Source organism: Garra rufa, chromosome 9 (assembly GCF_049309525.1).
Source record: "Garra rufa chromosome 9, GarRuf1.0, whole genome shotgun sequence".
NCBI lineage: Eukaryota > Metazoa > Chordata > Actinopteri > Cypriniformes > Cyprinidae > Garra > Garra rufa.
In genome coordinates, this window is record NC_133369.1 from 962,300 (window position 1) to 982,092 (window position 19,793).

Here is a 19,793-nt window from a genome sequence, read left to right on the forward strand (position 1 = left end):
TTCTGTTCAGGCCACTGGGCTTCAGTTCCGTCACACGGACAACATCAACCACTGGAGGAGCGCCATGATGGAGGTCGGCCTGCCGACGGTAAATCAGACTCCTCTGCCTGCGTTTTAGCCCGTGATACCACTGCAGACACTCGACAGTGCAATCATTAAATCTAATGAACATTCCACATTACTGAAGATGATTCCTGATGTTTTCTGCAGATCTTTCATCCGGAGACGACGGATGTGTATGACAAGAAGAACATGCCCAGAGCCGTCTACTGCATTCACGCGCTGAGGTCTGGCTCCGGATCAAAGATGATTACAATCAAATTCTGTGTGTTTTATTGCAGCTTAATGATTCCCTGGTTTCTGATATCTTGTTTTAGTTTGTACCTGTTTCGTTTGGGACTCGCCCCTCAGATTCAGGACCTCTACGGGAAGGTCAAATTCACAGGTAAAACACTACTTTAACAGCAGTTTCACATCAGTTTCTATAAACTGCTGGATTGACCGATCAGTTTCCCAAAGCACAGCTATTGGTTTAATGGTTTAATAATTGGGTTTGAAATGTTCTGCAGAGGAGGAGATCAATAACATGAAGCTGGAGCTGGATAAATACGGCATTCAGATGCCAGCGTTCAGTAAGATTGGAGGAATCCTGGCCAACGAGCTCTCTGTGGACGAGGCCGCAGGTAAAACACATGCCTGCACTGTGAAAAGTCATGCAATATTATAAATTATATAGTTTATAAAGTACCATTCAACACATGTATGTTTGCTCTCTTTAAGCAGAACACACATTTTGCATTTGAGAATCCTCAGATCCTTCATATTAATTTTAAACTTTAGAATTTTGCTGTCTATTTTTATTTTTATTTTATTTTTTCAGTTGTTTTAGTACATTAGGTTAAACTAAATTAAAGTGGGATTTTGGTGAAATACTTTAATTTCAGTTAATGTTCATTTATTTCAAGTATAGATTTTATGGTTTTATATTTGATTTTAATAAACTATAATAACCCAGAACGAGAGTAATACATTTTAGTTTTTTTGTTAGTTTGTTTGTTTTTTTTCTTATACATTTACTTAAGATGCAAAATGGCACAAGTCTAAAGAAACTGATTAAAAAGAAGTGGAGTTTTGTTTAAAACAAGAAAAAATTGACAGAAAAATATGCCAAAAATACTAAGCAAGATATAAAGTTATATAGAGCTTAAAGGAGCAGTTAATTTAAAAATGATAATTATCTCATGATTTAGTTGCTCTCATGTCGTTCCAAACCTGTATGAACACAAAAGAAGATATTTTGAAGATGGTTAGTAACCAAATAATGTTGGTTCCCATTCACTTCCATTGTATTTTTCTTTTCTAGTTTTTACACTCAAAAACTGATGTTTGTCCTTAGTATTTGTGTCTTGTTTTCCAGTACAAATATCTAAACATCCTTAAATCAAGATACATTTATTGGAGATGCAAAATGGCGATGCAAAGTCTATTAAGTTTTTTTTTACTGATGAGTGCATCACAATTAAGTTCGTTTTTGCTAAAAACAAGAAAAATATCTGCTAATACAGATTTCTTAACTAATTTTGCTTTTTCTTTCAAAATACAGTATCTTTAAGAAAAAGAATATTATAACTTTTAAACTGGAAAAACAAGACAATAATTGAAGATATTTAGTTTTTACAGTCTATAGTCAAAGGGTTCAAAACATTCTTCAAAATGCCTATTGGTGAAATAGTTTTTTTATTGTTAATTTCAGTTAATGTTCATTTATTTCAAGCATAGATTTAATGCTTTTTTTTTTAGTTAAATTTAGTAACCCAGATCCAGATGAAGATTCTTTCTTGTATTTCAGTACAAATATCTGAACTTTCTTAAATCAAGATACATTTATTGGAGATGCAAAATGGCTCAAGTCTATTAAGCTTTGTTTTCAGATAAGTGCATCACAGTTAAGTTAGTTTTTGCTGAAAAACAAGAAAAATACCTGCTAATACAGATTTAAAAAAATAAATTAAAAATCATAAGTAATTTTGTATCTTGATTTAAGAATATTAGGATTTTTGTACTGGAAAACAAGACAAAAATTGAAGAAGATATTAAGTTTTTATAGCCTATAGTCAAAGGGTTCAAAACATTCTTCAAAATGCCTATTGGTGAAATAGTTTTTTTTTTTTTTTTTTTTTTTTTTTTCAGTTAATGTTCATTTATTTAAAGCATAGATTAATTTTAGTTAAATATAGTACACTGCAAAAAATGCTTGATTCCAGCCAAAATATCTAAAAATTCTTGAATCAGGAAGGATTTTCTAGATAAGTAAAAATTATTTTCTTGTTTTCAGAAAAAACAAGTCAAAATTAAGTGAGTTTTTGCTTAGAACAAGCCAAAAAATCTGCCAATGGGGTAAGAAAAAAAATCTCATTTCAAACAGAAAACAAGATTATTTTTCTTACCCCATTGGCAGATAATTTTGCTTGTTTCAAGCAAAAATGTACTTAATTTTGACTTTTTTTTTTCTGAAAACAAGACAATAATTTTTACTCATCTAGAAAATCCTTCTTGATGTAAGAATTTTTAGATATTTTGGCTGGAAACAAGACAAAAAATCTAAGCTAGAAAAGCATTTTTTGCAGTGTAACCCAGATCCAGATGAATACATTTGAATTTTTTTCAAAGATTCTTTATTGTATTATTTTGCAAAATGTCATAAGTCTTGAAAAACTAATTAAAAAGACGTGAATTAATGCTTAAAACAAGAAAATATCTGCCAGTGAAGTCAGAAAAACAAGAGAAAAGTTTCTTTTTCTGACATCATTGACAGATATTATTTGGTTTATGATTTTTTTGTCACTGTGAATCTCAAGTAAAAATAATCTTTAGATGTTTAAACTGGAAAACAAGACAGAAACACTGAGGAAGAGCATCACTTTGTGCAGTGTGATCAGACATAATGGTTTTGATGTTTGAATGTCATCTTTAATTCCCAGCTTGAACAAACCACAAGTATTACATGTAAAGACGCAGTAAGTGACACAGATAAGCTGCACACTTGATATTGGTGTGAGATGCTGATCAGTGTTTCTCATCTGTCTGCAGTGCATGCGGCCGTGATCGCCATCAATGAGGCGGTGGATCGTGGCTGTGTGGACGTCACGTCTCAGGCCCTGAGGAACCCCAACGCCATGCTGACCGGCCTGCAGGACTCACTCATGCCCGTCTATCAGGAGATGCTGCGGCAGGCACGCCTTCAGAAAGCAGCGAGAGCACGGACACACGTAAGAGCGTCACACAAACACAGACTGATACAATATAAACAGCACCCTCTGGAGCAAATGTGAATGATTCTGTGTGTTTCAGGGAAATGGATCAGCAGAAAAAGACATCTATGAGGAATATCTGACGCAGAGAGAAATACAAGACTCCATTAACAAAGTCAACAGTGAGTCTGTGACACAACACCACCAATATTTCACCACAAAATCAAAATGTGTTTTAGAAAATAGAATATTTCCATGAAAAGTGAAAATTTGTTTATTTATTTCTAACGATTAAGATTTTTTTTAATGCATTTTGACAATTATTTTTTGTTAGCCAATCACACCTAATTTAATAGTTTGAATTATTTTTCTTATTAATCTTGTTTTTATTGTTATAATAATAATTGTTAAAAATAGTTGTTTGTTCATTTAATTCACTACAATGTAAACGTAATGCAAAAAAATCATAATATTTCTAAAAAAAAAAAAAAAAAAAGTAGACTTAAGTGTCATGTGATTCTTCAGAAATCTTTCTAATATACTGATTTATTACTTTTATTATCAATGTTAGAAACAGTTGTGCTGCTTAATATTTTTTGGGAACATGTGATACTTTTTTCAGGATTCTTTGATCAATAAAAGGTTAAAAAGAATGGCGTTTATTTAAAACAGAAAGGTTTTCTAACAATATACACTACTGTTCAAAAGTTTGAGGTCAGTAAATTTTTATTCTTTCTTTTTTTTTGATAGAAATGAATGTTTATTCACCAAGGATGTGTTAAATTAATAAAAAGTGATAGCATAGATTTAAATTGTTAGAAAATATTTATATTTTAAATAAATGCTGTTCTTTTTAACTTGTTAAAAAATCACAGGTTCCAAAAAATATTTGGCAGCACAACTGTTTCCAACATTGATAATTCTAGTAATAAATCAGTATATTAGAATGATTTCTGAAGGATCATGGGACACTTGACTGGAGTAACAGCTGATGAAAATTCAGCTTTGCATCACAGAAATAAATTATATTTTAAAATATATGAAAATAAAAAAATGGTAATAACATTTTGCAATATTACAGGGTTTTTTTCTGTATTTTTGATCAAATAAATGCAGCCTGGATGAGCAGAAGAGACTTTTTAAAAACATTTCAAGTCTTACTGATTCCAAACTTTTGAGAGGCAGTGTGTGTTTGGTATTTTCTTATGTCTCCGCTGTGTTTGTATGGACCAGAGTTTGTCATTGAACAATGATCATGTGTGTATTCTGCAGTGCGAGCGGCGGTGGAGCGGGTGGACGAGGCGTTGGACTGCGCTGATTCTCTGGCGCTGCTCTCCGCTCTGCAGAACTCCAGTCTGGCGCTCACAGGTTTGGTCCGAGATCACGCCGGCTGGTACCTGGAGCAGCTGACTGCTGACCGAGAGCAGAAAGCCCTGGTGAGACACTCACTATCATCTCACATACTTATACATGTACAGCACATCCACATCCACCACTGACTGAAGTGTGTGTTTGTCAGGATCTGGGCTGTGTGGATCCACTAGAGAGAGATGAGCTCCAGGAAGGCGTCAGCGTGGCCAATGAAGAGGCGCAGAGAGACCGAACAAGTCAGTGATGTCTCTATACTCTCTCATGTACCAACAGAGGCCTGTTCATTACTGAATGAGTTTGTATGTGTTTCTGTGTGTATGCGCAGTGCAGCAGGCGGTGTGTAAAATAAACGAGGCCGTGCGGCGTGGAGAAGCTCGTCAGACGATTGGGGCGCTAATGAATCCAGATGCTCATCTGCCAGACGTGTATCCATTTGCTGCAGAACTTTATCAGAGAGAGCTGGCACCACTACAGCACCAGTGCCCACAGGTAACACACTCTTACACAAACACACACACACTCTCACACACACACACACACACACACACACACACACACACACACACACACACACACACACACACACTCACTAGCTTGTAAATCATCTGATGTTGCAGTTTAAAAGTGAAGTTCACTTCCAGAGCTTCATTTACTCAACCCCTTGTCATCCAAGATGTTGTGAAGAAATTATATTTCTTAAGGAAAACATTTTAGGAATGTTCTCCATATAGTGGACTTCTATGGGTGCCGTGAGTTTAAACTTCCAAAATACAGTTTAAATGCAGCTTCAAAGAGCTCTAATAGATCCCAGCCGAGGAAGAAGGGTCTTATCTAGCGAAACGATCTGTTATTTTCTATAAAATAAATATTGGAATTTATTTACTTTTTAACTGAATGTGCAAAAACGTCTGTATTTTTTAATTTTAGGTACTCTGTATGTTGTCCGAAAGCCCCTGAACCAATACAAATATTTACAGATGACTGTATTCCCTGTTGAAAAAAACAGCATATGCTGGTTAGGTATGTTTTGATGCTGGTTTATGCAGCATAATCCGGCAAATCTACTGAGAGGTTTGGAAAAGTATGGAATTTTGAAATGGAAAATGTGTAGGAGCCCTGACTTTGTAAACACTGGGTCGGTACTTTTGCAGCCATGTAGGAAGATTTTAAAGTTGGAGGAGAAAATGAGATGGTAGTTTTTTGACATACCCTAACTGTCTTGAACCAGAGTGCACAGAGTATGCATGCGCATCACAGAGGTTAAAAAGTATATAAATTGTCTTTTTAAGAAAATAATGGTTTTGCTAGATAAGACCCTTCTTCCTCGGCTGGGATCGTTTAGAGTCTTTTAAAGCTGCATTTAAACTGCATTTTGGAAGTTCAAACTCGGAGCACTGGAAGTGAACTAATCCGTGTGTGTGTGTGTGTGTGTGTGTGTGTGTAGGGTGAGCTGCAGCAGGAGGAGCTGTTTGTTGCGGTGGAGATGTTGTCGGCGGTGGCTCTGGTTAATCAAGCGGTGGAGGTTCAAGACTTCGGTGCGTTCAGCGCTACACTAGTCAGTCCTGCAGCTGGACTCGCCGACATCGATGACAGTCTGATCCAGAGGTCTGACCCTTCACTTATCACAAACATGTTTCACACACAATCCACTCCATGCCTTCTGTTTAGAGTTTTTTTTTTAATATCTAGTAAAAGCTCTTTAAGTGTAATTGTGCAAACGGTCATCTTCAGCTGGTGCTTCGTGTCTTTTTGTGGTCAAATCTTGACTGATTTTTATCAAGTTAAATGTCAGAATAAGTCAGAATAAGTTAAATGTCAGACATATTATTGGAGATATAGAGCGACCACTGATATTTACATCATTTCATGTCAGTATCCGCTCTACTGTTATAAACATCTCATTGATTTACATCACAAGCGGCAGAATTTCATCATAGAAATATCTGCATCTGCAGCAAATTCATACGTTTGCTCAGTTTAAGTCTCTGAATGAAACTGAGCTCCATATTTTTTACTATATCAGAATATATGTGATCCTGGACCACAAAACCAGTCTTAAGTAGCATGGGTATATTTGTAAATAGCCAAAATAGGCCAAAAATGTATGGGTCAAAATTATAGATTTTTCTTTTTTGCCAAAAATCATTAGGATATTAAGATCATGTTCCATAAAGATATTTTGTAAATTTCCTTCCATGAATATATCAAAACTTAAATTCTGTTTAGTAATATGCATTGCTAAGAACTTGATCTGGACAACTTTAAATGTGATTTTCTCAATATTTAGATTTTTTGCACCCTCAGATTTCCAAATAGTTGTATCTCAGCCAAATATTGTCCTATTCTAACACACCATACGTCAATAGAAAGATTATATCAGGTGATGTATAAATCTGAAGTTCAAAAAATTGACTCTTATGACTGGTTTTGTGGCCATAAAAGCCTGATCAATTAAATATGATCCAGGGTTTTTTTTACATAAATGTTAAATAAACTGTTCTATTTTTTTATGTGTTTTTTCTTACTATTATTTCTGTGTAGGTATTTCGAGGAGCTGTGTGAGCTGAAGAGGAGGGCAGGTAAAGCTCTTCTCACCTGGAATGACCTGCAGACGGGACTGAACGCCGTCAACACAACTGCTCATGAGGAACATGAACGTCAGTTCATCTTTTAAAGTGGCTCTGGTTATTATAGTTAGTGTGCAGCATTAGTGACATTCTGGTTGATGTTCTCCTCAGAGATTCTCACCATCGGTCTGATCAATCAGGCTCTGAGCCGCAGCGATCCTCACAAGACGCTCTCTGCACTGATGCTGCCCTCCAGCGGCCTGCAGGACGTCCTGTCTCTCAATGCCAGACGCTATCATGAAGTGCTGATCCGCGCCAAACAACACAAGGCTGAGGTAATGCCTTTATTCATCACTGCTGTTTTACTGTACTACATCAGATTGAAACCTGACCTTTCTACAGATTAGTGCTTATTCTATACAGAGTTTTAGTCATTCATTCATAAAGCTGCTCTATGACTTTGTTTTCTTTGTTGTCTCTATATTTATACAGCTCTATACAACATTCCAAAATATCAGGCAAGACTGCAACCTTATCTTCAGGATTCAGCTGCAATCAAATTTAATACACTTAAAAGGTGCACCGTGGTTTATTAAATTTTTTGGTTAAAAACAAAAATAATCAAGTGATTTAACTTATGTTTTGGGTATTTTGTTGTGTTTTCCCATTTTTAGTATATATATGTATATGTATGTGTATTTATATGCAAGTATTTATCCAAGTTATTTCAAGAGTCGTGCTTCTGCACAAATTAATTGCATCAAAGCAGATATCAATTTAATCAAGTTATTGTATCTTTAGATTGCATTTAGTTTTCACCAATACAATTTCTAATTATTTCGGAATTTACTTGCATGTTTTATTATTTAATTTATTATTATTCATTTTTATCAGGGTTATTATAGTGAATTAAAACTAAAACTGTGAAAGCAATTTGATTTTCATTACTTAAAAAAAAAAAAAAAACATTAACTGAAATAAATATAAGAAACTAACTTTAATGAGTAAATTCCAAAATAATTAGAAATTGTATTGGTGAAATTTAAATGAAATCTAAAGATAAAATAACTTGATTAAATTGACATCTGCTTTGATGTAATTTGCTCTTGAAATAACTTGGATAAATATCTTGCATATATATATATATATATATATATATATATATATATATATACACTAAATATGAGAAAACACACAACAAAATACCCAAAACATAAGTTAAATCACTCGATTATTTTTCTTTGTTTTTAACCAAAAAATTTAAATAAACCATGGTTTGCTTTTTTAAGTGTATTAAATTTGATTTCAGCTGAATCCTGAAGATAAGGTTGCAGTCTTGCTTTATATTTTGAAATGCTGTCATTTCCTGTCTGAATGTGTGAATGTGTCTGTTGTCTTTTGTAGTTGAGCCGTGACCCTGGAGCTGAGCTCTGGTTGGCTGACATTCAGGAAGGTGTGAGACTGGCCAATCAGGACACTCAGAAAGCCCTGAAGAGTGAGTGAATGCACACAAACACACAATACATTTGACACACACACACACACACACACACACATAACTGAGGGTTTCTGATAGGTTTGAAAAAATAATACAAATTTAAGACAAGACACAACAGGCAAAAGCAATTCTTTTCCAGCATTTTGTACTTTTCTGTCTGTTGGCAGTATTTTGAGATTTAATAAATAATGAAGTAATAAAAAGTGAAATCTAATAAGTATCTAAAAAGTCATTCTAATATGACAAAATCAAGCTAGAATTTGATTGGATTTATCCAATGTTCAGATTTATGTTCTATATATAAATAAACATATGCAAATGAGTGCACATTTCATTATATATGGTCTGATTTGCATATTTAAACAACATCTCTGAAACTGGAGAACGGTGGTGATGTCTTTTTTTTTTTCTTTTCTTTTTTTTTTAACCTGACTGACATGTGTCTTATTATATGCCCTAGAGCTTTAGATTGTAAGAGTGGTCCACATGAGGACACAAATGCTAATTTCCTGTTCCTGTTTGCATGTGTGTGTTGTGTACAGTGTGTCTGGGTCTGGCTGCAGTCAATCAGGCTGTTAAAGAGGGCCGAGCGTCTCAGACGTTGCGAGTGCTGCGTCTGCCAGAGGTGGCGCTGCGGAGCGTGGTGTCTGAATGTGCTGATGGGTACCAGACGGAGCTGACCGCCCTGCTCCGCGCCAAAACACTGGAGGGTCAGTCCAACACAAACAAGTTCATTCTGAATCAAAAAATCTTAGATTATGAGATTAAAGTCGAAATGCTACGAGATGAAGTCGAAAAGTTGAAAATTATAATATTTTAAGTGTACATTCTATCTTATTGTACCTTTTTAAAATCTGTTCAAACAATATGTCTAGTACAATAATGTGTTTTTGACTCTCTTTAATGTGTTGTGACAGATTGCTGTATTCTTCTTATTATTTAATATTCAGTTGTTTATATTTTATGTCTTAATGCTTTTGTTAGTTGATTTTTCTGATTCTTGGTTGTGCAGCACCTTGGTCAGCACTCATTGCTTTTAAGGTGCTAAACTTGACCTTGACCTGTATTTGCCTCAGTTTAAGTGACATGTGAGTCAATCATCTTTCCGATTACAATAATGAGACATTAGTTTCGTTAAATTAGGAAATGTTGTTGTTTTTTGTTTTTTCCCCCAGGCCTTCTATGTTCCTTTACTTTTATATTTTGCTATAAACTTGAAAAAAATAATTTTGACTTTATTCTCGAAATATTTAGACTTTATTATGATGCCATTTCAACTTTATTTTTGTAGTATTTTGACCTTATTCTCGTAACTTTTCAACTTTATTCTCAAAACATTTGGACTTCATTCTTGTAGCATTTCAACTTTATTCTTGTAATATTTCCACTTTATTCTCATAACATTTCGAAAACAATTTCGACTTTATTCTTGTTACTTTTGGACTTTCATTCTTGTAACATTTAGACTTTATTCTCGTAACATTTGAACTTCGTTCTCGTAACATTTCGACTTTGTTCTCGTAATATTTAGACTTTATTTTTGTAACATTTAGACTTTATACTCGTAAAATTTCAACTTTATTCTTGTAACATTTCCTCTTTATTCTCATAACATTTCGACTTTGTTTTTGTAAAATTTCGACTTTAATACTACTTTTGGACTTTTATTCTTGTAACATTTCGACTTTATTTTTGTAACATTTAGACTTTATACTCGTAAAATTTCAACTTTATTCTTGTAACATTTCCACTTTATTCTCATAACATTTCGACTTTGTTTTTGTAAAATTTCGACTTTATTCTTGTTACTTTTGGACTTTATACTCGTAACATTTCAGCTTTATTCTCGTAACATTTTAACTTCGTTCTCGTAACATTTCAGCTTTATTCTCGTAACATTTTAACTTCGTTCTCGTAACATTTCGACTTTGTTCTCGTAATATTTAGACTTTATTCTTGTAACATTTCGACTTTATTCTTGTAACATTTCGACTTTATTCTTGTAACATTTAGACTTTATACTCGTAAAATTTCAACTTTATTCTTGTAACATTTCCACTTTATTCTCATAACATTTCGACTTTGTTTTTGTAAAATTTCGACTTTATTCTTGTTACTTTTGGACTTTATACTCGTAACATTTCAGCTTTATTCTCGTAACATTTTAACTTCGTTCTCGTAACATTTCAGCTTTATTCTCGTAACATTTTAACTTCATTCTCGTAACATTTCGACTTTGTTCTCGTAATATTTAGACTTTATTCTTGTAACATTTCGACTTTATTCTTGTAACATTTCGACTTTATTCTGGTTACATTTAGACTTTATACTCGTAACATTTCAGCTTTATTCTCGTAACATTTTAACTTCGTTCTCGTAACATTTCAGCTTTATTCTCGTAACATTTTAACTTCGTTCTCGTAACATTTCAGCTTTATTCTCGTAACATTTTAACTTCGTTCTCGTAACATTTCAGCTTTATTCTCGTAACATTTTAACTTCGTTCTCGTAACATTTCAGCTTTATTCTCGTAACATTTCGACTTTATTCTTGTTACATTTAGACTTTATACTCGTAACATTTCAGCTTTATTCTTGTAACATTTCGACTTTATTCTTGTTACATTTAGACTTTATACTCGTAACATTTCAGCTTTATTCTCGTAACATTTTAACTTCGTTCTCGTAACATTTCAGCTTTATTCTCGTAACATTTTAACTTCGTTCTCGTAACATTTCAGCTTTATTCTCGTAACATTTTAACTTCGTTCTCGTAACATTTCAGCTTTATTCTCGTAACATTTTAACTTCGTTCTCGTAACATTTCAGCTTTATTCTCGTAACATTTAGACTTTATACTCGTAACATTTCAGCTTTATTCTCGTAACATTTTAACTTCGTTCTCGTAACATTTCGACTTTGTTCTCGTAATATTTAGACTTTATTCTTGTAACATTTCGACTTTATTTTTGTAACATTTAGACTTTATACTCGTAAAATTTCAGCTTTATTCTCAAAACATTTCAACTTCGTTCTCGTAATATTTTGACTTTATTCTTGTAATATTTCCACTTTAATTCTTGCAGTATTTCGACTTTATTCTTGTAACATTTCGACTTTATTCTTGAAATATTTCGACTTTGTTCCATTTATATGCCATTGAATGTGAGTGGATGCAGTAACTTGTGACATATAGAGCACATGCTGTCCTCCACACAAACACAGCACAGGAGTATGATCCATGTTTTAAATTCATAAGTCTGCATTGCTGACTATATCTGTGTGATTCATCCTGTGTGATCCCAGTGATTCAGCTTTAAGTGTGTGTGTGTGTATGTTGGACAGGTGATAACAGAAGTCCGTGGATGAGGACGAAGCTGCCAGACAGCAGCTCTTATTTCTTTCACCTGCAGAAGCTGGAGGGCAGCTGGGAAAGGCCCCAGGGCTTCGTCCAAAACAGCACCTTCTTGACACGTGAGGAGATACAGGTGAGACACACACAAACACTTGAAGCAGAAAAACATGCTGAATCTGAAATCCAGAGGTAATCGTGAGGATGTTTTCTCTGTGGCCCCTGCAGGCCGTGTGCAGTAGCGTAACTGCGGCTCACAGCAGAGATGTTCAGTGGAAGGCCAGTGAGTGGCTGGTGCTGCAGCTGCAGGCGCGTATGCGAGGATTCCTGCTGCGACAGAAGCTGTCCGAGCGTTTGCACTTCCTGAACACGCAGCTGCCCGCCGTCATCACCATACAGGTGAGACTCACCTCAATATGACCATGCAGGTCTAAAAGTTTAGTTTTAGTTTTTTTTAGGGATGCACTGAAATGAAAATTTTTGGCTGAAGCCGAACAAAATTAAACACTGGGCTGAAATCTGATTACAGAGCACGGTTTTTCATGTTTTTTCCCCCATGTATTTTGCTAATTGTTTTAATTAAATAGCCAACATGTGCTTTTTGCAGTTTTGTCTTGCTTTTCAACAAAAAAAAAATTAATTACAAAACAACAATTTACAAATATTTACTTAACACTGAACATTTGTAACATTCTAGTAGACATTATAGCCTACCAACAAACCACAATTTAACTTAAAATTAATAAGTTGGTAATATAATATTTTTTTGCCATTTTTAAGACCCCCTTCTTGAATCAGGCATGTGTTTTTAGTGTACAAATAAATGCAGCCTTGCTGAGTAAAGGAGAATGTTAGAATAAATGTATTAATTAGGGCTGGGTATCGATTCAGATTTCCGATTCGATTTCGATTTTCAAGTTCTTAATTCGATTCGATTTTCGAGTCTTGATTCGATTTTTGATTCTCGAATTCAATTCTTGATTTGACAGTATGAATGAATATAGATTTAATACAAATTCTACAAAAAAAATTCTACAAAAAAAAATTCTTCAAAAAAAAATTAACAGTGAACATAAGATTACATGTGGTTAATTAATAAAAGGAAATTATATAAAAAGTATATAAACACTTTTTATTTTTAAGTACAATAAAACACAACTCAACTCTATATTTCAAATGTTTACAATGGATAGACAGAATTGATTTCAGATTAAGAAAAATTAATGCTGGAAATTGGACAAGTCAGAACAGTCGCATACCTTGATGAAACAGGATTAGGTTATTTTATGTCAGACATTAAGCAAGGTAAATAAGGGGATGACACCTAGTGAATTAGACTAGTAAAAAGATTAATGTAAATCTTATGTTTAATGCTTGTGTAAATATCAAAAAAATCTATATGTGGCCTTTGAGAATCAATTTTGTCTTACTTTTACAGAATAGCAGTAAAATGACAATACTAACATTTCTGAATGTTGTCTTTTATTTAGTGGTAAACCCACAAGAAGAGCTCAGTCCTAGTTTTTGCTGGCAGCAGCAGATTTGTGAATGATTGTCATCTTTGGTCTTTGAACCCTGGCTAAGGAGCTGCTGTCAGAATAAACACAATTGGTGTCTGGTGTATTAGACAACAGAACGTTCTGGAGTTGATTGACTAATGGATGATTTCTAGGGGTGCAACGGATCGTAGGTGATCCGTGATCCGTACGGACCGGACTCCACGGTTCGGTACGCATGTGGTTCGCGGATTAACTGTTAAGTTTAACCATCATAGAAAAAGTTTATAATTTGCACGTGTTTCGTCTTGCCAATTTAGCCATTCAAACTATTTAAACCGCTGCAGCAAAAGAGAAGACGCGCGTTGTTTTTTTATGTATGTTTGTTGTTGTTGTTTTTTACCGCTGCCGCACACAAGCGAGCACGCGCTCAGAGAGAGAGAGAGACGTGCGATTTAGACTGCGTGATTCACAGATTGATTCCTCTTCAAAACTTCTCTTAACATACATACAAGTTATTTTTAAATACCCCTTTTTGTATTCTGGTTAACACAGTTGTTTATGTCTTCAGTGAACTGAAACAGCTGAGAAAGATGCGTGCCAGTATTAGATACGTGCATTAGGCCTTAAAGAGGCAGCATCCTATAAATACCTGCAGTGAGAAGCACTAGTTATTTTACAATTAATTATTACATTTCTGCACCTGAATACTAGTGTTTTTGATTTTATTAGTATCTTTGTTGTATTCATCTACACTTGTCATTTCTGTAATTGTTCTTGTTTTGTTACTGACTTTATTAGTTCAGCTAGTAGTTTTTGCTATGGATTAGAAGTACTTAAAGCATTCAGAAATTATTAAAAAACAAACTTTTTTTGTTTTGTTTGTTTTTTGCTGATCCGAAAAATGATCCGATCCGTGACTCAAAATCCGTGATGTGATCCGAACCGTGAGCTTTGTGATCCGTTGCACCACTAATGATTTCAGTCATCATACAGTAACCTTTCTCTCCTCATGAAGACATGCGATGCGCTTCTAAACAGTCTCTCGCTGTCGCTGCTGGGAATGATTTTTGCATTTTTCTCGGACAGTTTAAAAATACTTCCACACTGACCACATGTTTGCTGCATTAGTGCGAGCCTCCATTTATTTTTTGGTTTAATTTATTCTGCATTTTCGCTGATTCGATTGCCGAACATTTGGTGCATCCCTAGTTTTTTTTTTTCACATTCACACAGTTTCAAAGCAGCTGAACAATAATAAAGTTATATTTTGTAATGATATAAACAGTAATGCAGTTTACATTCAGTGCAGTGAGTGTTAGAGCTGTGTTTGTATCATCAGTCTCACTGGAGGAGGTTCATACAGCAGAGAGAGTATCGCCGCAGACTGCAGTATCTCTACCAGAACTGGAGAGCAATAGTCAAGGTAACATAGAAAATCATCAGACACATTAGAAACACGTATGTGTGAGTTTGGACTGACGTGAGATTCTCCCACACAGATCCAGGCCACGGTGAAGATGTGGCTCGCCCGCAGGAGATACCTCGCCCGCCTCGCATACTTCAGGAGAAACGTGAGGATTGCTCCTGCGTCATCATGATCATGTCTGTGTGTGGCATGAGTGTTCATGTGTTTGTGTTTGATCTGTCTGCCAGGTCAGAGCCATAATCCGGATCCAGGCGTTCTTCAGAGCCAGCAGGACCCGTGAGGAGTATCGCTTACTGGGTCAGTTACTGCAAACGCATTCAAAGTCTCTCAATGTTTGCAATGCACTGGTGTTCAAAAGTTTGGGGTTGGTAAGAGTTTGTAAAGTTTCTGAAAGAAGTCTTAACAATTTAAAATAGCTGTTTTGCATATGAATATTTTCAGAGGTAATTAATAATACGCAGCTGAATTTTCAGCATCGTTACTGCAGTCTTCAGTGTCACATGATCCTTCAGAAATCATTCTAATAGGCTGATTTGTTGCTGAAGTAACATTTCTGATTATTATCAATCTTAAAACAGTTGTGCTGCACAATACTTTTGTGGAAACCATCTTACATTTTATTTTTTAGGATTCACAGATGAATAGAAAGTTCAAAATAACAGCATTTGTTTGAAATAGAAAATTTTAGACAATTTTTTTTTTTTAGAACTTTAGAAAAATGTAAACATTATTATTATCATCATTACTGTGACTTTTGACAATTTAATGCATCCTTTTTTCTTTTCTTTTTTTTTTTATGAAGTCTTATGCCCCCAAACTTTTGAGAAGTGGTGTTTCATGATCAGTGTTGGGAAAAGTTACTTTTAAAAGTAATGCATTACAATATTGAGTTACTCCCTAAAATAGTAACTAGTTACGTTACTTAGTTACTTTTTATGGAAAGTAATGCGTTTCGTTACTTTTGCGCTACTTTATAAATCTGGGCAGGGCTTGCTTGTTTGTTTTTAGTATAAAAAGTTACATTTTTGTCAAATGTAAAAAGCCTTTCACACCAAAAGCCTCAGACTTAGAGAAAAGTAAATTGCCGTCTGTACAGTAGACCGCAGAAGAAAAATTATCAACTCTTCAACAAAAAACAAATGTTAGTTTATCTTGAGTAATTTTTGCTTATTAGTATGGATGAATTGGATCACCGAAGGTCGGCAGCAAAGACATCGGTTAATAAAATGGGATTAAATACATAAAGGATATTTGTATTATTTAACATTTAATTATTATAGGTTTGCATTGAATTTGACTGTTTTTATTCATTTTGAGGAATACTGTATGTGTTTTTTAGTGAGTGAGATGAATTAATGCATGTTCAAATTTAATCTAGAACTAAAGTAACATCTTACTCACAATTTCTCTCAACATGGAGACAGGAGAGCTTTTAAACAATAAATGGGAGGGAAAAAGTAACTGGCGTTACTTATTTAAAAAAGTAACTCTTGTCAATTAAAAAGTAATGCATTACTTTACTAGTTACTTGGAAAAAAAGTCACATTATTACGTAACTTGCGTTACTTGTAATGCATTTCCCCCAACACTGATCATGGCACCAGATAAAATCATCACAATATTTGAGAAACATTTCATCAAGAATATATTGCACATACTGAAAGTCTGAGAAAAACTGATTGATTGCAGATCTTTAAGAGCAGATGTATTTAGTTCATCTTGAATGTGATCAGGGTTTATACATAGTGCTTAAAGTACTTGAAGTTAACTTTTTTTAAATTTAAGGCCTGGAAATCCTTGAAAATAGCGATATTCCTGAAGAGGTCCTTGAAAAGTACTTCAATTATTGAAAGACAATGTATCTGAAATAAGTGTTTAATTTTTGCCTTTTTCAATAAGCACATCTTTTCGTGATTCAAAAAACATAATACTATTTTTGCTTATTTCAGTTAAAGTCCATTGCGTCTCAAATTGATTCACTGTTTCAAAGCGCCACGATTGGATTGTGAATCATTAGTTTTAAATTGAGACTTCATATTGCATATCGAGAATCATTTGATTTAGATTGAAGTGCTTGAAAAGTCCTTGAAAGTCCTGGAATTTAATTTTACAGTATCTATATGAACCCTGTGTGATGTTTATGTCGTGTGAATGTGGTTCAGTTCACTCCAGCGCTCCGCCGCTGTCCGTCGTGCGTAAGTTCGCTCATCTGCTGGAGTTTGGTGACAATGACATCCGTCAGGAGGGAGAGCTGCTGCGTCTCAGAGAGGATGTGGTGAGATCCATCCGGGCCAACAGACAGCTGGAGGCAGACCTGGACCTCATGGACCTGAAGATCGGTCTGCTGGTCCGCAACAGAGTCACACTACAGGTCAGCAAAGACAGCAGTGAATCTACTTTTCAATGCGTTTGTCTGCTCTCTGTCTGACCATCCATCCGTCTGTCTGTCTGTCTGTAGGAGGTGGTGTCTCACTGTAAGAAGCTCACTAAGAAGAATAAGGAGCAGCTGAGTGACATGATGGCTCTGGACAAACATAAAGGACTGAAAGCTCTCAGTAAAGATAAGAGGGACCAGCTGGAGGCCTATCAGCACCTCTTCTATCTCCTGCAGGTACACACACACCGCAGCATTTTTGTTTTTTAGCTTCTTGCACCAAGACTGACAAGTTTAAGACATTAGGTTAAAATATTAGCTCACTTCCAGAACAAAAATGTACAGATAATGTACTGACCCCTTTGTCATCCAAGGCGTTCATGTCTATCTTTCTTCAGTCATAAAGAAATTATGGTTTTTGAGGGAAACATTTCAGGAATGTTCTCCATATAGTGGACTTCTATGGTGCCCTGAGTTTGAACTTCCAAAATGCAGCTTTGAAGGACTCTAAACAATCCCAGCTGAGGAAGAAGAGTCTTATCTAGCGAAGATGATCGGTCGTTTTCTTACATAAATTAATATTTATACACTTTTTAACCACAAATGCTGGTCTAGGTCTGCGATGCGTATGCTCTTTGCACTCTGGTTTAAGACAGTTAAGCCTGGCTCACACTACAGGATTTTTAGGCAGATTTTTGCCCCAATTTTCCTCTCCCAAGAATCAGAGCAAAAATCTTGTCGAGCACCTCTAACTGTCCCAAAGATCGAATCTTGCACCTCCCGGTCTGCTCGCACACAAATCTGGGCGGCCCGATCATATCGAACATGTTTGATATTTAGGATTTAAGTCGGGATGATGACTGCTATATGATTACATCAGTACTTTCATAACAGCCAATGCGCGACCGCAAAACAGCTGCTGCACGACTCAGTTTTGAACCTACCAGGTGAGTGCAGAAAACTGCTAGCATGCTAGCTAACATGTGTAAACGCTAGTTGCTGAAATGTCAATGACATCTGCTGCGTGAGATCATGTGAGCCCTGGTGAAAAAACCAGCTAAAACCAGCCTAGGCTTTTAGCTGGTCAACCAGCCTGGTTTTAGCTGGTCATAGCTGGGAGGCAGGCTGGTTTTAGAGGGGTTTTGGCCATTTTTCCAGGCTGGTCTTAGCTGGTCAGGCTGGGAAACCAGCTAAAACCAGCCATTTCCAGCTTAAACCAGCTAAGACCAGCCAACCAGCCTAGGCTGGTTTTAGCTGGTTTTTTCAGCAGGGAGGCGTCCTCTGGCATGATATCCTTAAAGGAACACTCCACTTTTTTTGGAAATAGGCTCATTCTCCAACTCCCCCCGAGTTAATAAGTTGATTTTTACCGTTTTGAAATCCATTCAGCCGTTCTCCTGTTCTGGCGATATCACTTTTAGCATAGCTTAGCATAGACCATTGAATCCTATGAGACCAATAGCATCACGTTCAAAAATGACCAACGAGTTTCCATATTTGTTGTATTTAAAACTTGACTCTTCTGTAGTTATATCGTGGACTAAGACCGGTGGAAATGCAAAGCTGCGAGTTTCTAGGCTGATAAGATTAGGAACTACACTTCCATTCCGGCGTAATAGTCAAGGAAGTTTGCTGCCGTAATAAGGCTGAAGCTGGAGCAGTAATATCACGCAGCACGTCATGTGCAAATGCTAAACTAGCTGGGAACTCATTTCTGATAATACTCCGCCTGCTTCGGCCAAATTACGGCAGCAAACTTCCTTGACTATTACGCCGGAATGGAAGTGTAGTTCCTAATCTTATCAGCCTAGAAACTCGCAGCTTTGCAATTCCACCGGTCTTAGTCCACGATATAACTACAGAAGAGTCAAGTTTTAAATAGGACAAATATGGAAACTCGTTGGTCATTTTTGAACGTGATGCTATTGGTCTAATAGGATTCAATGATCTATGCTAAGCTATGCTAAAAGTGATATCGCCAGAACAGGAGAACGGCTGAATGGATTTCAAAACGGTAAAAATCAACTTATTAACTCGGGGGGAGTTGGAGAATGAGCCTATTTCCAAAAAAAGTGGAGTGTTCCTTTAATATCTTGTATTGTGTGATGCGCCACGATTTTCAAATCTTGTAGTCTGTGCATGTTTAAAATTTCACGGAAGATAATCTGCAAAGGTTCTCCATATTTGTGCGTTGCAACCAGGTTTCATAATCGGTTAGGATTTAAAAAATCCAGTAGTGTGAGCCAGGCTGTAGGGTATGTCGAAAAACTCCCATCTCATTTTCTCCTTCAACTTCAAAATTGGCCTACATCCATGTTTTACCTTTTTCCGTAAAGAGTGTTTGACCTTCCATTGTATGTTCACTTTATAAACACTTGGTTGGTTCTTTTGTAGTTATGTAGGACAATTCATCATCTGTTTGATTACACAGTTACTGATTTTAATATTTATATCAT

The 19,793-nt window shown here is 35.5% G+C and overlaps 1 protein-coding gene across 1 annotated transcript in view; it reads left to right on the forward strand.

Annotated features, from left to right (window-relative positions):
* iqgap3 (IQ motif containing GTPase activating protein 3) overlaps positions 1 to 19,793 on the forward strand; it is a 43,970-nt gene that overhangs the window by 4,075 nt on the left and 20,102 nt on the right. Inside the window, exons 4-24 of the mRNA XM_073846495.1 lie at positions 11 to 88; positions 211 to 287; positions 378 to 445; positions 570 to 683; positions 3,091 to 3,269; positions 3,352 to 3,433; positions 4,524 to 4,687; positions 4,771 to 4,858; positions 4,948 to 5,111; positions 6,067 to 6,227; positions 7,164 to 7,279; positions 7,361 to 7,524; positions 8,594 to 8,684; positions 9,230 to 9,397; positions 12,032 to 12,174; positions 12,267 to 12,437; positions 14,877 to 14,960; positions 15,037 to 15,108; positions 15,191 to 15,260; positions 17,126 to 17,334; positions 17,422 to 17,574. Of these exons, the coding sequence (XP_073702596.1) occupies positions 11 to 88; positions 211 to 287; positions 378 to 445; positions 570 to 683; positions 3,091 to 3,269; positions 3,352 to 3,433; positions 4,524 to 4,687; positions 4,771 to 4,858; positions 4,948 to 5,111; positions 6,067 to 6,227; positions 7,164 to 7,279; positions 7,361 to 7,524; positions 8,594 to 8,684; positions 9,230 to 9,397; positions 12,032 to 12,174; positions 12,267 to 12,437; positions 14,877 to 14,960; positions 15,037 to 15,108; positions 15,191 to 15,260; positions 17,126 to 17,334; positions 17,422 to 17,574 (2,616 nt within the window). The remainder of the gene's footprint in view (positions 1 to 10; positions 89 to 210; positions 288 to 377; positions 446 to 569; positions 684 to 3,090; positions 3,270 to 3,351; positions 3,434 to 4,523; positions 4,688 to 4,770; positions 4,859 to 4,947; positions 5,112 to 6,066; positions 6,228 to 7,163; positions 7,280 to 7,360; positions 7,525 to 8,593; positions 8,685 to 9,229; positions 9,398 to 12,031; positions 12,175 to 12,266; positions 12,438 to 14,876; positions 14,961 to 15,036; positions 15,109 to 15,190; positions 15,261 to 17,125; positions 17,335 to 17,421; positions 17,575 to 19,793) is intronic.